The sequence below is a fragment of the Eleginops maclovinus genome, chromosome 2 (genome assembly GCF_036324505.1).
Source record: "Eleginops maclovinus isolate JMC-PN-2008 ecotype Puerto Natales chromosome 2, JC_Emac_rtc_rv5, whole genome shotgun sequence".
In the NCBI taxonomy this organism is placed as follows: domain Eukaryota; kingdom Metazoa; phylum Chordata; class Actinopteri; order Perciformes; family Eleginopidae; genus Eleginops; species Eleginops maclovinus.
In genome coordinates, this window is record NC_086350.1 from 9,239,974 (window position 1) to 9,259,808 (window position 19,835).

Here is a 19,835-nt window from a genome sequence, read left to right on the forward strand (position 1 = left end):
TGGCTCGATTTCAGCGCAGGCAAGACATCCAAGACAGGAGTCTTCCTCAGATTGATAACAGGATCCATAACTGTGGTGGGGGGTCTAGTGTTGTCGACACTTTCTCGTCCCTCTTTGTAACCTTTTGAGAGATGTGTTCACCTTCATGTTTCCTCTCCTCTTCCTCACGACACACACACACACACACACACACACACACACACACACACACACACACACACACACACACACACACACACACACACACACACACACACACACACACACACACACACACACACACACACACACTGTCTGGCTCCTCACATCTGTCATGTTGACACAGCTGTGGCTATGAAAGGGAGAACAGTGCTCGGAGCAGTAGAGGCGCTCTATTTTTCTTCACTCAACTCTATGAAAATACTCTCCTTTATGTGATGCTAAAAGCTCTGAGAGCAGGAAGAACTCATTAGCTGAAACATGGGCTAAAAGATTAACATGTGTGTGGAGGGCTGTGAAAATCATTTGGCCTTAATAAAGAAGCTGTTTCTTTAAAAAAAAAAGACTACTCTGTATGAACAATTCTGACTTTTGATATTTGGGTAAAATATCCTCCCTATCATCTCGACCAGCGATGTCCAAACTTTTTTCACCGAGGGCCACATACAGAAAAATATACAAAGGGCTGGGCCCCACACTAGAGGTGACGTAAAGTGCCTCATAAGTTAAGTTATAAGATAGCACCATCAATCAAATGTAGGAAAATGCTTTAAGAAAAAAAACAGCCTACATCCCAGCTCTCGGTAGGGTTTCATTTCTCTTGTTGGCAGCTCATCCCTTGAAACAGAAGCCTCAGATCGCTTATAATAAGGGGGAAAATGAAGGGTCTATTTCAAGCTTGTTATGCAAATAAGTTATTGGACTTTTTTAGATTTTCAGATTTGTTAGCAAATGTTTTCAACTTGAATTGACTGAATGCATTTGAAAAGTGGGCTTATTAACACATGAATACTGTGTAATACATGTTAACATATATATTTAAGAAGTACAAATATAAGACAAGCACAAGTTTTCATTTGTGGGCCGTATTCCATTACACTTTTAGAATTTGCTGCGGGCCGGTTCAAAATGGCCTGCGGGCCGCATTTGGCCCCCGGGCCGAAGTTTGGACACCCCTGATTTACATGTCTGGTCATGGCATTACAATTCCTACCGATGAAATGTAAATGATGACACTTCCTCTTCTTTTCCCATCAGTCAAGTAAATTCACACATACAAGGAATTTGCTTTCGTGCATAATGGGGCCAACATTAACACAGTAAGGGGAGTTTTGTTTTGTATATGTTGTAAATAAAAACTTTACAAAAAGTAGGTACAATAAAAAAAAAAGACCACTTGTCCTTACCTTATGGATGGACGTTTTCCCTTCTTTCTCCGGTCCCTCCTCTGAGTCTGAGAAGGTGTAGGCATCGCTGGGGTTAAGCAGGGGAGCAGGGCGTGGCCGGTGCAGCGGCTGGAAGGTGAGCTGGGTGGTGAGCAGGTTGCTGACGGCCCGCAGCGAGGTGCAGGTGTTAGGGGGCAGAGAGGGGTCAGCCAGCAGGTCTGTGATTAGCCCGTGGGCCTCTCCCATCACCGCTATGTCCACCATCACAGTGGTGCCTGATGACTGTACGGAGACAGAGGAAGGAGAAATGAACATCATTGCTGCTGTGGCTAATGTGAGTTGATGCTAATGAATGAATGCCTCTGATCGTGGCTGTGTGCGTCTTATTGGCAGCAGTTGTGAAGAGCAGGTGGGTAGAGTATGTCAGCAGCTCCCATGTGAGGACATAATGTGGTTAACGGTGACATTGGCTTGTGTTCTTTATCCTACAGAACTGAAGGTGAAAGTATGCTAAAGTTATACAGAAGTTTTAGTTTTGGCATAGAGTCAAACAGTTTTAAGTCTTCCTAGTGGAACCTGACAGAGTGCATCATAATCATAAAATTATTCTTAAAGTTGCACCACTAAAAGTTTTTAAAATCGAAGTTTACCTCAAATCCACACAGAGTTTGGCATCTTAACCATATTATTTCTGCAGTATTTTTTCGGTTTGGTCCCTATGCTCTCATTAGTGTTGTTTTTGGCACCTGTTTTTAGTTTTGACAAACCAAAAGTACAATACCTACCCAGCACCAAACCACATAAGGACAAAGTTAGTGACTAAGATCTAGTTAGAGAACAATGGAGCAGCTACCCTTAGATGTGCGTTTCTCTGGTTGACAGAAAACATTGAAAAATGAATGAAAGTCCTGCTTTGCATCTTTTGGGTGTGTAAACAGACAACCTTTTGCTAACATGATTCAGGTAAGGTGTGATAAGGAGATCATAGTCTTTTTCAGTGCATGTGGCCCCAAGTAGCAAAAGAAGGGATGAATGCAGGTTTGAGTATTTTAATTCAATGTGTTTTTCATCTCCCTGCTGGGCTTTAAAATTGGATGCATATTTTTACTCAACAGAAACATATATAATATTAGTTTTACCCACTGCCTTCAACAAAGAGTAACTTAACGGCAGCTCTAAAGGTTGTTATTCGTCTTCCAGTGGTCTCACCTCTCACCTTGCTGCAGTGAGGTAGAGGTGTACTGCTTCTACTACAAGTGCTACGGTACATTTCCATTTAGCTGATACTTAAACATACTTTTCTTTACATAGAGTTTTGTACTTTAACTTGTCATGGTCAGAGTATATTACCCTGCCTTATTGCTACTTTTTCTTAAGTAAAGGATCGATTACATATCCCACTTCTAGTCTTTCTGTTTCATACAACAAAGACTTGGTTTAAAACCTACCACGGAACACCCACAGTCATTTAGCTCAGGAAAAAACCAACATGAAACTAATTAAATCAAATGATACCTATAAACAATTCCCAAACACAACAATAAGTAAGTAAGAAAACAATAGACACTTTACTTTGGATCCCTATCATAGGAGACATAATTAATTCCCAACGTGGGACTGCGATCCTGCCAAGCTTTGTAGACTGCATTATAATTGTGGTATCACATGCACTGGCACACTGACATCCACACGCACATCAGAGACTTGATTCTGTACCTTATATGGTTCCTTTTAGCTCAGAGAAGCAAAAACGTGAGGAGGAGCAGGGAGTGGTACATCACAGTTGTAGGAGTTGACATACTTTTAGACATCCCAACAACAACATGAGGTTGACACATGTTCAGAACAGCTGTGCAATACCTAATGCTTAATGAATGGCCTCATTAGCACTGTCTCCGCTAGAATCTGACCTTTAACCTCCCCACTCCTGACCCCTGAGACATCTAACAGCCATCGTTTGTTACTGACCGTCTGCCCTAGTGCTGTGAAGGCATTAGCACGCCTTGTTTTTGCAGGGAAAAGTGAAAAGTTCACAACTAGTTCTTAATTGCCAGTGCCTAGAGCAGTTCAACAATGACAACTACACACAGGTCTGTCTCGGCTGTCAACAAAAGTATCTAATAGGCGCAGAGTTCCCTTTTCCCTCAAAGAATGTTATCAGATTTTTCTCCCCCAATGTCCCATTCACTTAGAAAACCAGCAGCCATTCACCAGACCTGTGTCTGTTTACACTGGCTGAGTGGCAAGAGGTTGACCCCAACAACACATGTGTGAACACCTTTCCTTCGTCTCCATCTGTGGGAACAGTGCTGGTTTCAGATTTTATTTTCCTTGACATATCAGATAAGTCACTGTATTTATATTTTTCCTATCGGACTGCAAGATTACAAAAGCCATGTGTTCAGTGGGTGTCAGGGCATTCCTCCTCACGTTGTCATCCACACGTGATGATGACGCACATTTATTGATAACCCTTACACATGGTCAGCACTGGGACCGAGCTAATCTTTTTTAAAGCTGAGGAGACATCCTGTGGGACAGCTGATGAAGGTTTCTGGACAGACAACTATTGTACTCCCCTCACCCCTCCTCTTCTCCACATCTTTTACTTATCCTTCCTATCCTCTGATGCATGCTGTGAGGATAACGTATAAACACCTGTCTCTCAGCTCATTTACAGGCTGATTTAGGAGCTCACTAAAGAGGGGGTTTAAAAGAATATAGCTGCTAGAGAACATCTGTCTGTCCTCAGCATCTCCACACATTTATGCTTGCACACACAAACAACTGATGTGCAACTCCCACAAACTTAACCCCTAGTTCTCATACAACAGGCAATACAAAAGTTAAGACAACACATATATTGCAAAGATAAAGACTGACACTCAAAACTGAGACACAGATGTGTATCCGTTTAAACACACTTTGCAATTCCATCACCAAACTTGACTTCCTAAACTGGACTTTAAAAGCATTAAAAGAGGAGGGGATAATAAATGTGCTGGGTGTGATTTTGCACATGTGAGTAATCTACTTAATGACTAAAACCTGACGTTTAAAATTAAAGCCAGATCAAAGGTTCCAGGGGCCTGGCTAGCATTTCAGATTTGGGGACAGTGGGGATCTGGCTTCCAATGAATTTGGACGATACTTAAGCACCTGAAAAAATTGCAAAACCTGCTCTGCTACGAAAAACAAGCTCTCTCATCTCAACATTAACACCCTCGCACTGAACCTCTCTACAGAATGTGAGACGACAAAGAAGAGCTTTTAAACAAATCTGGCAGCAGGAAAAGCTGAAAAATGTAAAGTCCTGACCATCCGTGGCATGAGCTTTTATATGTATCCCTTTAAAAGTTGTATTTGGCTGGAAGATACGTCAAGATGTTCCTAATCTTCCCAAAATCTGCAACCTAAAACTTGAGAATCATCAATGGACATCCTGCTACAGATCGAGTTATGACTAAGTTACAATATCATCACGTTATATAAGCATTTCCTGTCAGGTTAGATGATCTTTTTCATTCATCAGCCACAGCTATCTCTGTAGTAGCAGGCTTCACTTGCTGAGAGGATAGATCTCATACGAGCCCCACACAGTGACCTCCGTCTGGGAAAAAGCACTGTGAGTATCCTAGAAAAAAGCTTTCGGGCAGATGTTATGATGGACCTTTTAAATTCTTGATATTTTTCTGAAAACACCACGGTTGACGTGCTTACCTTGGACACTTCTGCAGTGTTAGTAAATTCCTTTAACCGTCATTAAAATCAATGTATTTTACATTTCCTGTGAGGCTGTATATTCTATGTGTTTAATGACTTATTTTTCTAAAGGTTTGCCTAAGCATACATGCTCTTTTTACTGCTGCACTACACCACCTTCATAGTTACACACATTCACATCTGGAAACTGTCAACAGCTGTCTGCCACTGGCTCGCACTCCTCTCTGTAGAGACTCTTCTGAGAATTACACCAATCACTGTTAGGGCTCATGCATCTCGGAGTTGTGTGGAGGAGAGATGGGAGTAACTACTCTAAATTATAGAGAAAGGAGACAAAGGTTGCTTCTTTGATCATTGAATCAACAGCTCCCTCGGTTTGAAAATTATTCATGATTCCTCTGTTTCTAAGTGAGACAGATCTTTGTTTTCAAAAGAAATATACACACAGACTGTGGCCTTGAAGACAGCTGGCATCAGCAGGCCTGCACGTTGTGAAAAGGAGACATTGCCAATCCCTCATCTGGTTAGTTAATATATTAGCACATGGGATGAGGGGCTCACCAGCAATCTGCACTGTTTGTTTGTGTTTATTATGGGCAGTTTTGCCTTGAGAACAACTATGACCCACTATCCTGATAAAGTAACTCTAAGAAGGAGTTACTTTGACATCTAGCGGAATACCTTTTCCATTACCTTTCACTTAATTGCACGGAAATAAGAGGATTGTTTTTAATGTAGCCTTAATACAAAGCTGCCATCATTAGCCAGTTAGCACGGACACTGGAAACAGCTGAAACAGACAGCCTGGTTCTAACTATCTTGGTTGTTTACTCTGCATCTTTAAAAAATAAGCTAGCTTTAAGATATTTTAGGCACCTTAACAGTTGGATCATTTAGAGAAATATTTATTCAACATTTTCAGTGCCATTGCAGATTTACTTGTGCTATTCAGGAAGTAATATTTTTGGAGCATGTGGATTCTTTCCTGCTTGCAGTCATTTGGTATTTTGGGGGTTGGCCGATCTTTTGCATTTAACTGGAAGGAGGGAAATGGATTTCAAAAGGTTGAACAGTTCCTGTTTCAGCTGATGCCAGCTCCTGACACACCCACTGATCCTCTCTTAATCCGGCCTCTTTGCCAGCACCGCTGGTCACACATGTACCACAAATCTGTAAAATATTTGATCACAAATACCCAGCTATGGTTGACATGCTACATTTCACAAAACTGATTAGCATCAATAAGCAGATTTTATGACTCCTCAACAAGCCAAGCCGTATATTAACGCATGCATGAACAGGCTGTTACGACATTTTACTATGATTAAAAGCAGTATGCATGATCAATGGTCTTAACTGCCTGTGTGAACACAGTTTGAAACAGCACGTCAATAGACATGCCATGGATTAACACCACGCAGCAGTTCATGTAAACCAAACCAAAGGACAGTCAAAACAAACCAGCTATCACTCCTGAAAAGTGAAAAGCTGTTTGTCTACGCAGCTTCTCTGTACTCCCGGGCCCACTCTGCTGTATGTGTAGCTTTAGTTGCAGTAATGTGAACCCAAGTTTTAGTGCTGGTTTAGTCTGGATAGTGCAGCAGCTTAGTCACAAAATGTTTATCATGACTATACTAAAACCACACTTATTCATGATATCCAGTGTAATAGTGTTAAGTGCAGTCATACAAAACACATTAAAATATGTGTAATTCTGTAGTGCATAGGTCTACAATATATCCTCTTGCACCCATTTACTTGATAGTTGGATGCAAACAAGACCATCAAATTCATCTGTTGCAACAACTCTGAAAAATTCAAATATTGTTGGTCTAATGTTTCCACATGTTTTTTGGCAAATAACTCTGCAGAAGAAAGATTAAATGCATTTGGTGCGACAAACAAAACGCTGATCCGTCTGCCTAATGATGGTTATTAATGGTAAACACAAACAGAGAGGTCACATTTTTGTAATTTCTGAGAAGGTGCACTTTATGCACTTTTAACCCCTTGGCTCCCTCATCTAAACATACAGCCCTTTTAGCCTCCAGTAAAATACCATTGATATGAGGGCTTTTGAAATTGTGCAATGGTGAGACTATAATGTATCCCACCGGAGAGCTAAAGACTGGACAAATGCCTCAGGGGCCTACTCCAGAACGAAAGGCAGTTCATTCTCTTAGTAAACACATTTCAATAATGTTTCTAAAAGGACAGCACACAGATACATACACTTATTCTACAATGAACCTCCTACACTCAACCTTGCACTCTGAGAACTATGGGAATGTGCTGAGCGAAAGGCTAGGGAATTTCTTATTATTCAGATAATTATTATTTTTTCTTCGGTTGATTTCATTTTTACAGAACTCTCTGCATGTTTGAAAAATCATTACTGTGCAGTTTTCTGTTTCAGTGGCAGTGCAGTTAGGGTAATGGCCCTGATTACTTCTGTCGAAATGGATTAGTTGAAGAGGAGCCTGGGAGATGATGATGTCCTCTAAACTACAGCGCAGTGATACAGTGTGAATCACAGCACAAATGTAACACTAAACTCCGCTGAGACACTCCCCGTCCCTGCCTCAGCTTCAACAGCCAAAACTACGCCCACTAGCTTCCCACTTCCCAACAAAGCACCCACCCCCACCACGACCCGACTACCCTCACAACCCCACTGTGAGCTCAGACCGAAACTGTGCTGAGCCAGGTCCTCGGCTGCAGCCAGGATACAATTACACACTATTACATATTTTATTAAAAGGGGGTGTGGGGGGGATCAAAACAAAACAAAAAAGAATAACAGCCTCATCAAAGATTTACTGGGAAAGGTCAAGCCAATTGACCCCTAACATGCAGCCATATCATCTCCAAGGAGAGGCTTGTTTTTCCCTGAGCATATTTCAGGGTGTTTGATTCCAGCAGCGAAGCCAAGTAAGATAAAAATTAAATAAAAACAATTACAGAAACAAAACAGACACACAGGCAGACCAGTAGGGTTAGGAGAAATGCCAGCATAAAGGACAGGACAAACAAAAGAGATGCATGAGGTAAAACAGATGGCTTTTGCTAGACAATGAATGAGCGAGGATTAACCGCATGATACTAGTGGGTACACCCATCATCAGCACTGCAGCAGGCACAAGTTTTTAAAACATTTAGCAAACTGATTATGCATGCTATTAATTAAACCAAGTTAAATGTCAATCTATTCATCTGAGAAATGGCACCAGTTTGGAGATGTTCTACTTCTGCATGTCATAAAAAGTAAGAGGCTGAAAGCTGCTAATGTGTCTGTATCATTTGTGGCAGATCCAATTAATTCACAGGCAGAGGACGCAAGTCAAACCCACAGGTAGTTTTTCAGTATCGCCACAGGACCGAATTTAATGAGAAAAATTAGCCCGTCATGATAGAACCAACAAGAACAAGGTCAGTGACCTATTTTAACCCCCTAACCCTCAGTGTGTGAAGTGCTTACAGTGATTTAAAAAAAGTCTTCAACATGGCTGCAATGTCATAGCAAGTCTGCCTAACAGACGGCTCTTGCAGCCTTTCTGTAATTTAGAATAACAGTCACAAGACCCAGGCGTACAAACACTCTTTTCTGCGATAATCTCCCGGAGTAATGTTCCAAAGCCAATGTGTTTCCAAGTCGAAAACAAATATTTAAATAGTTCTTTCCATACATAACTTCAGTGTCAATGAGTGAGTTAAAACATCCACTGCATGCAGGCGCTCGCAAAGAAAAAGAAAAAAAGATACGTGGTTTGGAATTTGAGCTAATGTGTGCATTACTATGACACAGTGAAGATCAACCAAACGCTCTGATCACCGGCTTAAGAACGGAGTGTGTGATTCACTCACTTTGCGAGGTGCCATGGCACAGTGAAGCGCTACCAGCTTCTCTGATGAACAACCTGATCCAAGAGAGCAGAGCCAAGGGAAAATAGCCGCGAGATGGAGAGAGATGCCAACATAAGCCTCGACTTCTAACACATCTTGTCAGTCTCTGGACTGTTACAGGATTTTGATGACAAACGCAGAGCACCAGTCCGAACGAAAAAACCTGAACTGAGTCCTAATGGCAGCTTAGGAAATGCATCAATCAAAGGATATGTGCTTGCCTACTAACCACACATAACAAATTGATATGAGCCTTGGACAAAGTTTCAAAAGGGTAACAGGCTATTTGAGAAAGTCTTCCCTCAAAGGGGATAATCCTGTAAGGCTGATTTTGGGAACAGATATATGAGTCTTAGCATCTCTAGGAAATTACACAGTCTGTAATTTAATTTCAAGCCAAATTGTGTGCTGCAATATGATCGCTATTCATGAAAAATCCCCTGATCTTCTCCCCAACCACAACTTTGCAGCATTTATTGCTACTCAAGCACACACTGTGAGACGTGTTGTCTATTCATCATTTGTAAAGGATATCCTCCGGATAGTAGAATACGAAGTACAGAACACATACTGCAGATGGCCATGCCAAAGCCAAGGGCATTGTTTGTTTTTCATGTACTACAGAGTCATGCCATGTCGCTCTGTAGCAGCTCAACACACCAATTCCCAAATACACACACATTCTCCACCCGAAAGACGGGAAACGCAATCTCAAACATGTGTCTGCCCTCTACAATCTGAGCCCTCTGTGTCCGATTGCCTCTAATTTCAATTCCCTTGCCTTCAATGGCTCTTGCAGCACCTTACAGCCAGATCACAGACCTGTGTCCTCTAGTCTAACAAAGTACAACAAGGACTCCAATGGGAAGTGACACCCCAGGACATGCTGTTTAACCAGGGCTAAAATGAGTGGGTGAACGGGCCTGTTAGTTGTTAATATTTCAGCCATTTGCGTCATTTATAAGGTGTGTGTAGGCGAGTGACGGAGATCAGGGAGCTCTTTCCTATGTGTGTGTTTTCCTGTCAGCTGTTTATGATTATTATTGTTAGTGTGTCTCTTCTTGTGTGGACAGCGCTAACCTGTGATCCTCGGGAGCCTCTCTTGTGGTCCCAGTCCGAGCGGGGGAGCATCTGTGGGAAAGCAGAGACAGAGACATGTTCAAAACCACAGTCAAGAACATCCTGTTTCTGTTTGCGTCCTACAACAGAACTTTAACACCATAAGGGAGATATACTGTGCTTTAGAGGAGAAGAGGAGGAGCAGGAGTGGTGATGCAAAGACTCTGGGAAGTGTTGGGGGAATGGAAACGCTCATAAAGGCAAAAAAGGGTTTTGTCTATTTTTTTCCACTTTCCATTAAGCGCAGACGTCTAATGCAATTTCACAGTCAGGTTTGGTTTACTTTAGCTCCTTTTCACTGCCTGAGGGCCTGGTGGAGGCTGAGGATTTTTACGCTGTCTAATTACCAGCCACAGTGTCCTCCCACAGGCCTCGTAAAAGCGCTTTCCACTTTCTTGGGAGTCACCGAATGCATCAGTGTAGCTCTGTCACTGATTTTTGCGTTGCAGGAGAGCCAAGTCAACATTAAACCCCCCCTGTCTGTGTTTGGGCTTTCTGCCCCAGAACTGAGAAGCCCTGAGAAACCCAGCATGTCGCTGTGACAAATTGCTGCTGCACAAACAAAGAATAAGAGCCAAATTGATAATTCAGGTGTAATTTACTGTGTCAGAGGAGGTCATTGAATTGTGTCATGCTGAGAGTGAGAACAGTAGGAAACGGTGGGTTTCCGTCGCCAGTGTGACGGGCCTGTCTGGACAGCAGTGTTGTTTTGTTGAGTGTTTTCCAACTCTGCTGTTTTTGTTTAAAACAAAGAAGTAACTGCTCCTGTGGCCTTATTATGAGGTAGTTTAGTTTGTTTTTATTTGACAGATGAAAACACGGTATATTTTTACTGATTATTAGATATGCAAGATGAAAATGAATCGAGGAAATGTCTTTTCAGGGCCCTTAAACATCAGTTCTGTAAATCAAGTTGGGTGACATAGCAGGTTAACCTTGTGTTTTGAATTTACACATTAACTTCCAATGCTTGACATTTAGGCTTAAAAAAAGATAATGCAATAGATGAGGGGTTTGCTCTTTCTCAGCAAACATATCTTCACTTATCTTCCATGTTCCAGCACGTGGACTGCAGCTCTTGGATTCTCAGATTGTCAGCATGATAATATCTGTGAGTCACTTTAAGCTCCATCAAGCGTGCATGTGCCTTCTCATGCATGGAAATAACCATACTAGATTGAGAAGAAAGACAACAAGCAATCAGCTGTGTAAGAGGCTCATGTATGAGATGTAAATTACTGTGAGTGATAGTATTAACCAGCCAGTTGTCTTAGTCTACTGATTCGACGACGGGGTTTTGCTTTTCCAGTATCGGAGCTGGCAGAAGCTCCTCCATTGTCACGACGGAGTCCTACTCCATTAGAAGCTCCTAGTATCAGTGAGGCTCTCCAGGCGCACTCACATAAACAGCCTTTTCGTTGTTACGTAACCCAACCTTTCATCTCCATGGTTGGAGAGACAGAACCAGACTACACAGAAGTCTACATGTGCCCTTTGATGTGCCACAACAAAAAACCCACACAAAATCAAGGCTGAGTACGACTTGAGTACGACACAAAATGACTTTATAGGCTACAGTGGTGTTTATTTCCTTTGAGACTCGGTCAAAAAAAATAAATTTCATCAACAAATACATGTGGATGGTGTACTACTCACTTACTAAACCAAACAGTGGATGCAGTCTGGTGCCACTGTGTTGAATGTTGTGCTGCAAAATCCGTAAATAAAGCTTTGGTGTTAGGTCTGTTCAAACCCCTGGTGTAAGAATAAACAAGAAGATTACTGTAACACAAGCAATTTATTCACCTATTTTCAAAGACAAAAAGCAACAATATCAGTCACGAGATACAAAATAAACCAAGCAGAACTTGACAATGATCCTAAAATGTATATATCACTGCAAACAACAACAACATCATCAACAACAACAACAACAACAACAACAACACAAATACACTATAATGTAATGTGTGTCCAGCTAACACTTTAAGAAACAACACTGACACTTTTCAAACGTTATTACCTTATTTTGCCTCAGGAAGACGAAGTAGATTATACTTAAAAATATGATAGTTTGCTGCCAATATTATGTCTAAAGAGGTAAAACCACACTTGAATGATTTCGTATCTCCTGGTTTTTGATGGACACCCTCCAGGAAGCAAAAAAACACGACCGAGGCAGTAGTATTTCCAAAAGGAATTGTTTTTGTCCTAATGCTCCAGTGCACCTACTGGGAGAAATAACAACTTTGTAGAAGTTATGCCCTTTGTTTCACCCTCTGCTACATTCATTATGTCGCCCAATAACTGGGAATACGTCATGTCAAGCAGTAGCTTTCCATGATTTACAGCAATGCTGGTCATTTACAAGAGACTGTCTTCAGGAGATATGCCTTTCAACAACACACTCAAAAAACATTTTTATGGGACTTTCGCTCCATTGTGAATGCATTGTGAATGCATTGTGAATGCATTGTGGAGATTTTTCTCTAATTCTTTCCACCAGAGTTAAACCGTTGAAAAACAAACAAACAAGAGGAATAAAACGAGTGTACAGTATAGTTCAGCTTACAGCAATAGAAAGTGCTGCCAAGTAAAAGGGAAACTTCCATAAAATAAATTGAGATGACAGAATCCTACTGAGGTCATGTGGACCATTATCAGCACCATATTATGTTCCAAATGTCTCAATTTAAGTTCATTTGAAAACTTGTGAAAGTATGTTTAAAATACAAAGTGATTGTGGCATTGTTTGTATCGAGGTTTCATCTTCTAATTAAACACTTGGTCAAGTTCGCATTCATGCTCCAACAACATGGAGTGTCAGAGAATGGAAGCTTGATCAATATTTTTTCTACGTTAATACCTGTTTTTACTCAATCAACTTGTGACTGGATTGTTACCTCCTAGAGTTTAAGGGGGGGAAACAATGACTAGAACCCATTACGCACAAGACTAGAGAATAACATTAAAACACTTCAGCAGCAATGCGTTTTTCCAGGAACCTTGTTCAGGTTATTGTGGGTAGCCCAAAGAACTCACTGTCCACGGATTTCTTTGAAACTATTTTCCACCTATGAAGACTGCACAAAGTGAATCACCAAGACAATGTTCCTGGAAAGACACATTGCTGTTGAACATAACAAAATTCCTTTCACTGACACTGTATTGGGGAGAAGGTGAGAATTAAACCACAACAAGTAAGAAAGAATCAGAAAATACCGCTATTATGTTTTTGCTAATGTTTTGTATCAATTGAACCCTTGAAGGACACTCCAGATTGAGTGTTGTTCATGCAAAAACTCCTCTTTGTCTTACCCAGATTGATTCATTGCTAAACTGTGAGAGATGGATACTACAGATAGGTTTGTTGCAGGAACAAAACACTAGAAATGATCCTTCATGTGCATAAAAGGACTGATAAAACCTTATACAAGTTACTAAATGTAATTTAGCATCCTTTATTGCGCAACACAAGGACACTGGATCTTGTCCCAAATGTCTTACACAAAGAGTAGAATAGCTTATGGATAAGGGGATGTTTACAGGGAAGAAACCCTGTCTCTTACTGTCCAGCATGATGACAGTGCGTTTAGATTGATATGCAATAGAGTGGTGCAGGGATGACGTATTTTTTGTTCCGACCCGGAAGTAAGCTGCGCATGGGTTCCCTCGACAAAAAAGCAATGTGATTTCGCCATAGGATTTTAGAATATGGTAAAAAATAAGATTTGTGGAAAATGAACCTGTTTGATAAATGCACGTTTTGTTCAGCCAGATAATGTCCACATGTCTACTCTACTTTTATCATTATAACGTTATGCTATAAACGAACTACAGACGAGTAGGCTACAGCAGGGTCGCATGACTTCAACGTTACGACAACTTAAGATCGTTTCAACTGACTTTTGCGCATTTGCACATTTTAACAAAGCTTGTCCTTTTAGCCACACTGAATTTAACTAGAAGTCATGGCTGTTCCAATTACCAGTCTGATATCGTTTTACAGGAGTGTTTACGTGTTCGGCATAATGACGTACAACGTCCTCGACAACTTCTGTAGTCGTAGTCAGCCACTTGTTAACGACCATCGTTTTTCAGACACATAAACTCTTCAAAAATCACCAGTGGGGGGGTCACTGCTTAATGTGGTAGCACAAAACGTGATCCGTCTCTTAAATTTGTGTGAACCACAGACCTTATTTCAAGCTATTTTTCAAAATCCTATGGAGAAATCCCATTGACTCTGAGACGAGGGAACAGGAAGTGAAAAAATGCGAACTCACTTCCGAGTTTTAGGACTCGTTCCTGCACCACTCTATAAAGCAAATAAAGGAAAGGATACTCCCAAGCAGATGATGTGAAAAGTCAGATATACAAAAGAAGAAGCCAGCCAAAACATGCCTGCTGCTCTCTCTAAATGAGCACTCTCATGACTCAAAACATTGCGAGCCAGGTAAACTACCTGCCTGCCTTTCACCCAGAGTGTTATGAGGGCAGCAGCGTGGATGCCAGTAAGCAGCCGGGCCCTGTCCACCACCATGGCTCCGAGCCACAGCCCACAGCAAGCTGCCGTGCCCCTGAGGTGCTGGGTAAACACCACGGTGTCAAAGCACAAACAAACTACTGGAATATGCCTGTTGTTTGACTTGATCCCGCCAGTAACCAGTTGAGAACCACTTCCCTGTGGGTGTGAAGTGGTGGGAGCTGCAGCACCCAGAGTGGGGCTCCACTTTCACACAGATCATCCTGAAGCCTCCCAATGAGCCCCTGTCATCGACTTACTACTGAGTACTTTTCTAAATCTGTCTGGAAAGGGAACCGGAAACTGCCTCATCCCAATATAACCCAGTGCAAGATAACTGATAGCGATGTTTCTTAATCATTCCCTCATGATCGGTTCTTCATTCTTTGTCTGTCTCCCATGTCCTATTTTGTCCCTCATTACTGGCTTCGAATGAGTGGAATTGATGTGTGTCTCCTTGCATCTTCAGTATCTATGTTAACTTGTTAGTGCACTGGATTTACCGGGGACCAAATTCAGAGTCTATCGAGGACACAAGACCAAGTGCAAAAAAGAGAACTCCTGGTTTAGGGAAGGGAAGGAGAAAAAGAGAGAATGCTGATCTTACAGTATGTTTGGGATAATTAAGGCAGTGTTGAAGGGCCAGCAGATCAGACTGCAGGATTTCCTATCAGCTTGACCCAAGGGTTTCATGCACCACCTCCCTGTCCAATTAAATTCACTATGCTCTCACTTACAGTCGGGTCTGCAAAGTCATGAATTCACACATCTGCTTACTTAGGTATGTGCACACACACACACACACACACACACACACACACACACACACACACACACACACACACACACACACACACACACACACACACACACACACACACACACACACACACACACACACACACACTTTCTGCCTCAAGGTCTTTGAATACTTTTTTCCTGATCCTCCTTTGTTCTTTTATCGCTGTTCTCTGTCAAAGATATTCTGACGTATGTGCAGAGCTTGACTCAGAGAACCCCGCACCCAAATGCGTTTCAGCCGACAAAGAGAAAGTAGGTCAGATTCGACTCTTACTACATGAAGGCTTCAGAAATTACAGCGGCTTAGCTGTGAGGACACCATCAAAGCAGCAACCAAAGATCCTTGTTTTCACTTTCATGGTCAATATTGCCACGGTAAACTCTATATTGCTCATCATGGCTTTTAAAATGAGCTGTAATTTTCTTTTGCACCCACAGGTGGAAGCATGCTCATGATTGGTGTCACATATCCTCCTTGGAAATACGGTCCTTTTTGTTTTGTGATTGTTCTTTAAAAGAATTATGACATGTACAGTATATTTACATGATTGCCTTTGTGGTTAATGGTTGAATTTGTATGCATCAGTTGGAGAAAGCAATGTAGTATAAAGTAGCATGAATTGCAGTAAGCTTAGATAGTTGAACCCTCTAGTCTACCTTGCGCTTTTCATCTATTTTTCACTCTGAAAAGGAGACAGATTCAGCCTTGAAGACTTTTATATTTAGCATATGGACTACAGAAACAGCCTATGCTATGGTAACTTCACTGAAAATACAGCAGGCTAAAAAAAGCTTAGATTTCCACAGAATTAGCAATATTAAAGAAGTGGATAAGTGTGAGTGTTCATATTCTTTCTATCTATAATATTACTTTCTCTGACTCTTTGTATTTTCCACTCTTGCATTTACATTTGTGCCCTTGGAAAATCGCTTCATAGGCTGTCCTGAATTTAATTGGACACAAGGCAATGGTAATGCTAGAAGGCAAAAGGAAAATAGACATTACAGTGCTGCGAATTAATAGGGCTGCAGTATTCAGTAAAACTGAAGGAAAAGACACTTAGAAACAGGTAGCCAGAAATGTCTGACCTAAACTGTCTGGCTCTATGTCCAGGTGACTATGAAAGCTTCAACACGCCTCCTCCTCTACCACATCCACCTAGGGAACAGCAGCCGTCCGCTGGCAGGACACTTATAAATCCTTCCTGCCTGCCTGCTGAAGGGTGGGGGGGGGGGGGGGGGGGGGGTAAGCAGAGCCATTCCTATTCACGCTGGCTAATGTTTTACAGGTTTTACCGTGGGGGTCAGTCATTGTGGGTCATTTGCGTCATCGCCGGAGGAAAGGGAACTATTGAAGGGGGGGCTGCCAATGCAGAGGAGGCCATGTGCAGGGAATGAGGAACGCACTTGTGTGTTTGTGAAGATTAGCATACATAAAAGCTGTTTGGCATCTACACACTCTCGCAATCCCTGGTTCATGCACCGGCCTGTAAAGCGAACTCTTAATGAAGAAAACCACAATTGCATGTCCGCTAACAATGCTCATGTGCACCAATTTTATCCCATGATATATTTCACACTCTGTTCTCTGTTTACACCCTCCCATACTCTTCACACTTTCTTCCTCAGACTCGGCTGATTTCTGAAGTGTGACTAATGGGATTTATCATCTTCACGTTTCCTGGGACAGACTTAGCCTGATCCTAAAAGCCCAGTGTTAGAGTCTCTACCAGAGATAGATCTGTCACTCTCCCAGGGTTAAAGCACGGGCAAAAAGGATGCCATGGCCTTGAGAAAAACCTCAACGGGAGTACCCCATATTCTGACCTCAAAAACGACGGCACAAAATGTGTCACAATCACTGACAAAGCAAATATCTTCCTATGAAAGCCTAAATGAACATTCACAAATATTTGTTGTTTTGCTTTGTAATATTATCTGTGTACATGCCGTTAGTCCTTGTGTGCTCTCTGGCCGACTCCTTCTCTAGCAGTTTGGTTCCCAGCTCTGCACATTCAGCCGGGTGAAAAAGAGGGGATCTGGCTGGCTAGACCTGGCAGCTCACCTCAAAACAGCATGCCAACGCCATTAGTGTATAATGGTCCAGTCAGGATAACTGCTGGGGCCTGGAGAGCGCAGAAGGGAACACAGCACTCACTTGTTTGTTTGTTTTACAAGCCTCTGCTCATTTCAGTCTGCAAGGTGCCAGTGGGCTTTGTGTGGTTTAATTCCCAGGTGATTTAAACACTGCACAGTATGACAACAATTGCGGCCACTCTAAGGCCACAGCACACTTGTCTGGAAGAGTTCTGTCAGAATAAATAGGTAATGACACTACAGTTTAGTAACTCAAATCTAACATAATCTGGCGCTGTCACTCATCTTGTTGCCCAGACATTTCCCCACAGGTGACTTGTTTGTTGATCGGCTAATTACATACTAATTAAAAGGGACACTTTCTGTCTACTTTTCATTTGTCATTGAGTTCATGTTCATCAGAAAAAATGGACAGCATTAAGACAAAGAGTGCATTTCCCCACCATCTATCAACCATCAAATTTAGCCACTTGGGCATTTTCAAGATGAGCTAAAAAATGGAAATGCTGATATTGAGGTTTGTCTCTACTTGATTTATGATTTATCCCAACTTGGGATTTTTTTGTTTGTTACCGCAGCAAAAAAAAATACAATATGAAGCATAGCAAAAAATTAGAAATAAAAATAAGAAATATACATATAAAATAGTGCAATGTAATGGAATATTAAATGAAAATATAATATAAATGTACAAAGCAAAGTGTAAGTGTAGAGTGTGCATGTTATGTCCAGTTAACAGAGAGGCCATGAATTTATGAATTACATAGTAAAAGGCCATAGGATGATAGCATAGCATAATAAGAAATGTTTAGATCTAATTACTAATGTGCTGCTCATAGGTCTTATTTAAGCAATGAGAATTAGATAGCATTGCTCTGGTTCAGGGCACAGTGTCTCAGACAACAGGGTTGGGTGTTACAGTTCCACTGTAAAATGTTTTTATGAAGCCATAAGTCTGACTGCGACAGAAGGCAATATTTCTTTTGGAGGAGGCGATCTACGTCAAGAGGGGATTTCAAAGTTAATGAACAGTTGAATAACAAAACAATTTGGACCTGACCTTGGCATGAGAACTGAAGCAACCACACTGAACTTTTGAATCAAGGTTTGCTTTGGCGTAACAGTGCCGTGTGGAAATGTACCATTTGATATTAAAGTATTCTAGCTTTAGGATCCGACTTAAGCTTTGCTAGAAAAATTATGAAGTGAATAGGGAATAAGAATTGTAGAACAACAGAGCTCATTTAATGGCAACTTTATTAAAACAGAATGAGAGTTCGTGCATGCATGCTGCTTCCATACATTACTTCATCTTTTATTCACAGGCCTGACTCAGCTAGGCCTCTGTTCTGTGTTTTGTGTGTGCTTATCAGAGAGAACCGCAAACGCACACACACACACACACACACACACACACACACACACACACACACACACACACACACACACACACACACACACACACACACACACACACACACACACACACACACACACACACACACACACACACACACACACACACACACACACACACTAACACTATTTTCAGCTGCACCTAGAACATTTACAATCGCATCAAGATTCCCACAGGACTCCAGTCAACAAACAGACAGTGACTGCTCGCTCAAGCACATGCCTTTAAATCACATCCAACATCCTTTATAAATCACTGCTGAAGACATATAAACCTACAGTCGGGACAGCACCTGTGTACTGACTGATACTCAAAGTGTGTGTGCATGCATGAACGTGTGTGAATGCCAGCTGATAATTAACAGCATGTGTACTTGTGCAGCGCATAAATCTCTGCTTCCTCTTTTTGCAGGTGGACGGATTTGCATTACAGAGCCTGTTCCCCTAGAAGAGGCTCCGGTCAGCCCCATGGGCAGGTTTTCCTCCATTAGCTTGTAAACGCTTGCTTTGTCAGGAAAGTTCCCGGAGGGCTCTAGTTCTCCATGTAGAAGGAATGCAGGGGTCTGCGGGGACCAAGAAGGTACATGGGAACGAGAGCCTTTCCTGATAAACTCTGGTGGGCTTCTCTCTATGAGTCACAGCATAAAGCCATTAAGCACAGACCATCACACTGATAGCCATCCTGGAAACCAGGCCTACGGCAAAGCAAACAGGGGGAACACATATAGGAACTGTGGTGTCCTATTGGGGAAAAGGGCTGCAGGCTTTTTGAGTGACAGCAAGCTATCTTCTTTGATGACACCCGCATTTGGGCTTACTGAGGCTTAGCAACGAATACACAATATAAACTATGTTGTCTGCTAACCAAAGACACAGTACTTATAATA

General features: G+C 41.8%; 1 protein-coding gene across 1 annotated transcript in view; it reads right to left on the reverse strand.

The window, feature by feature from the left end:
- LOC134883412 (cGMP-inhibited 3',5'-cyclic phosphodiesterase 3A-like) overlaps window positions 1-19,835 on the reverse strand; it is a 68,136-nt gene that overhangs the window by 23,103 nt on the left and 25,198 nt on the right. The window contains exons 2-3 of the mRNA XM_063911773.1: window positions 10,071-10,121; window positions 1,386-1,646 (exon numbers count right to left, since the gene is read on the reverse strand). Coding sequence (XP_063767843.1) covers window positions 1,386-1,646; window positions 10,071-10,121 — 312 coding nt within the window. The remainder of the gene's footprint in view (window positions 1-1,385; window positions 1,647-10,070; window positions 10,122-19,835) is intronic.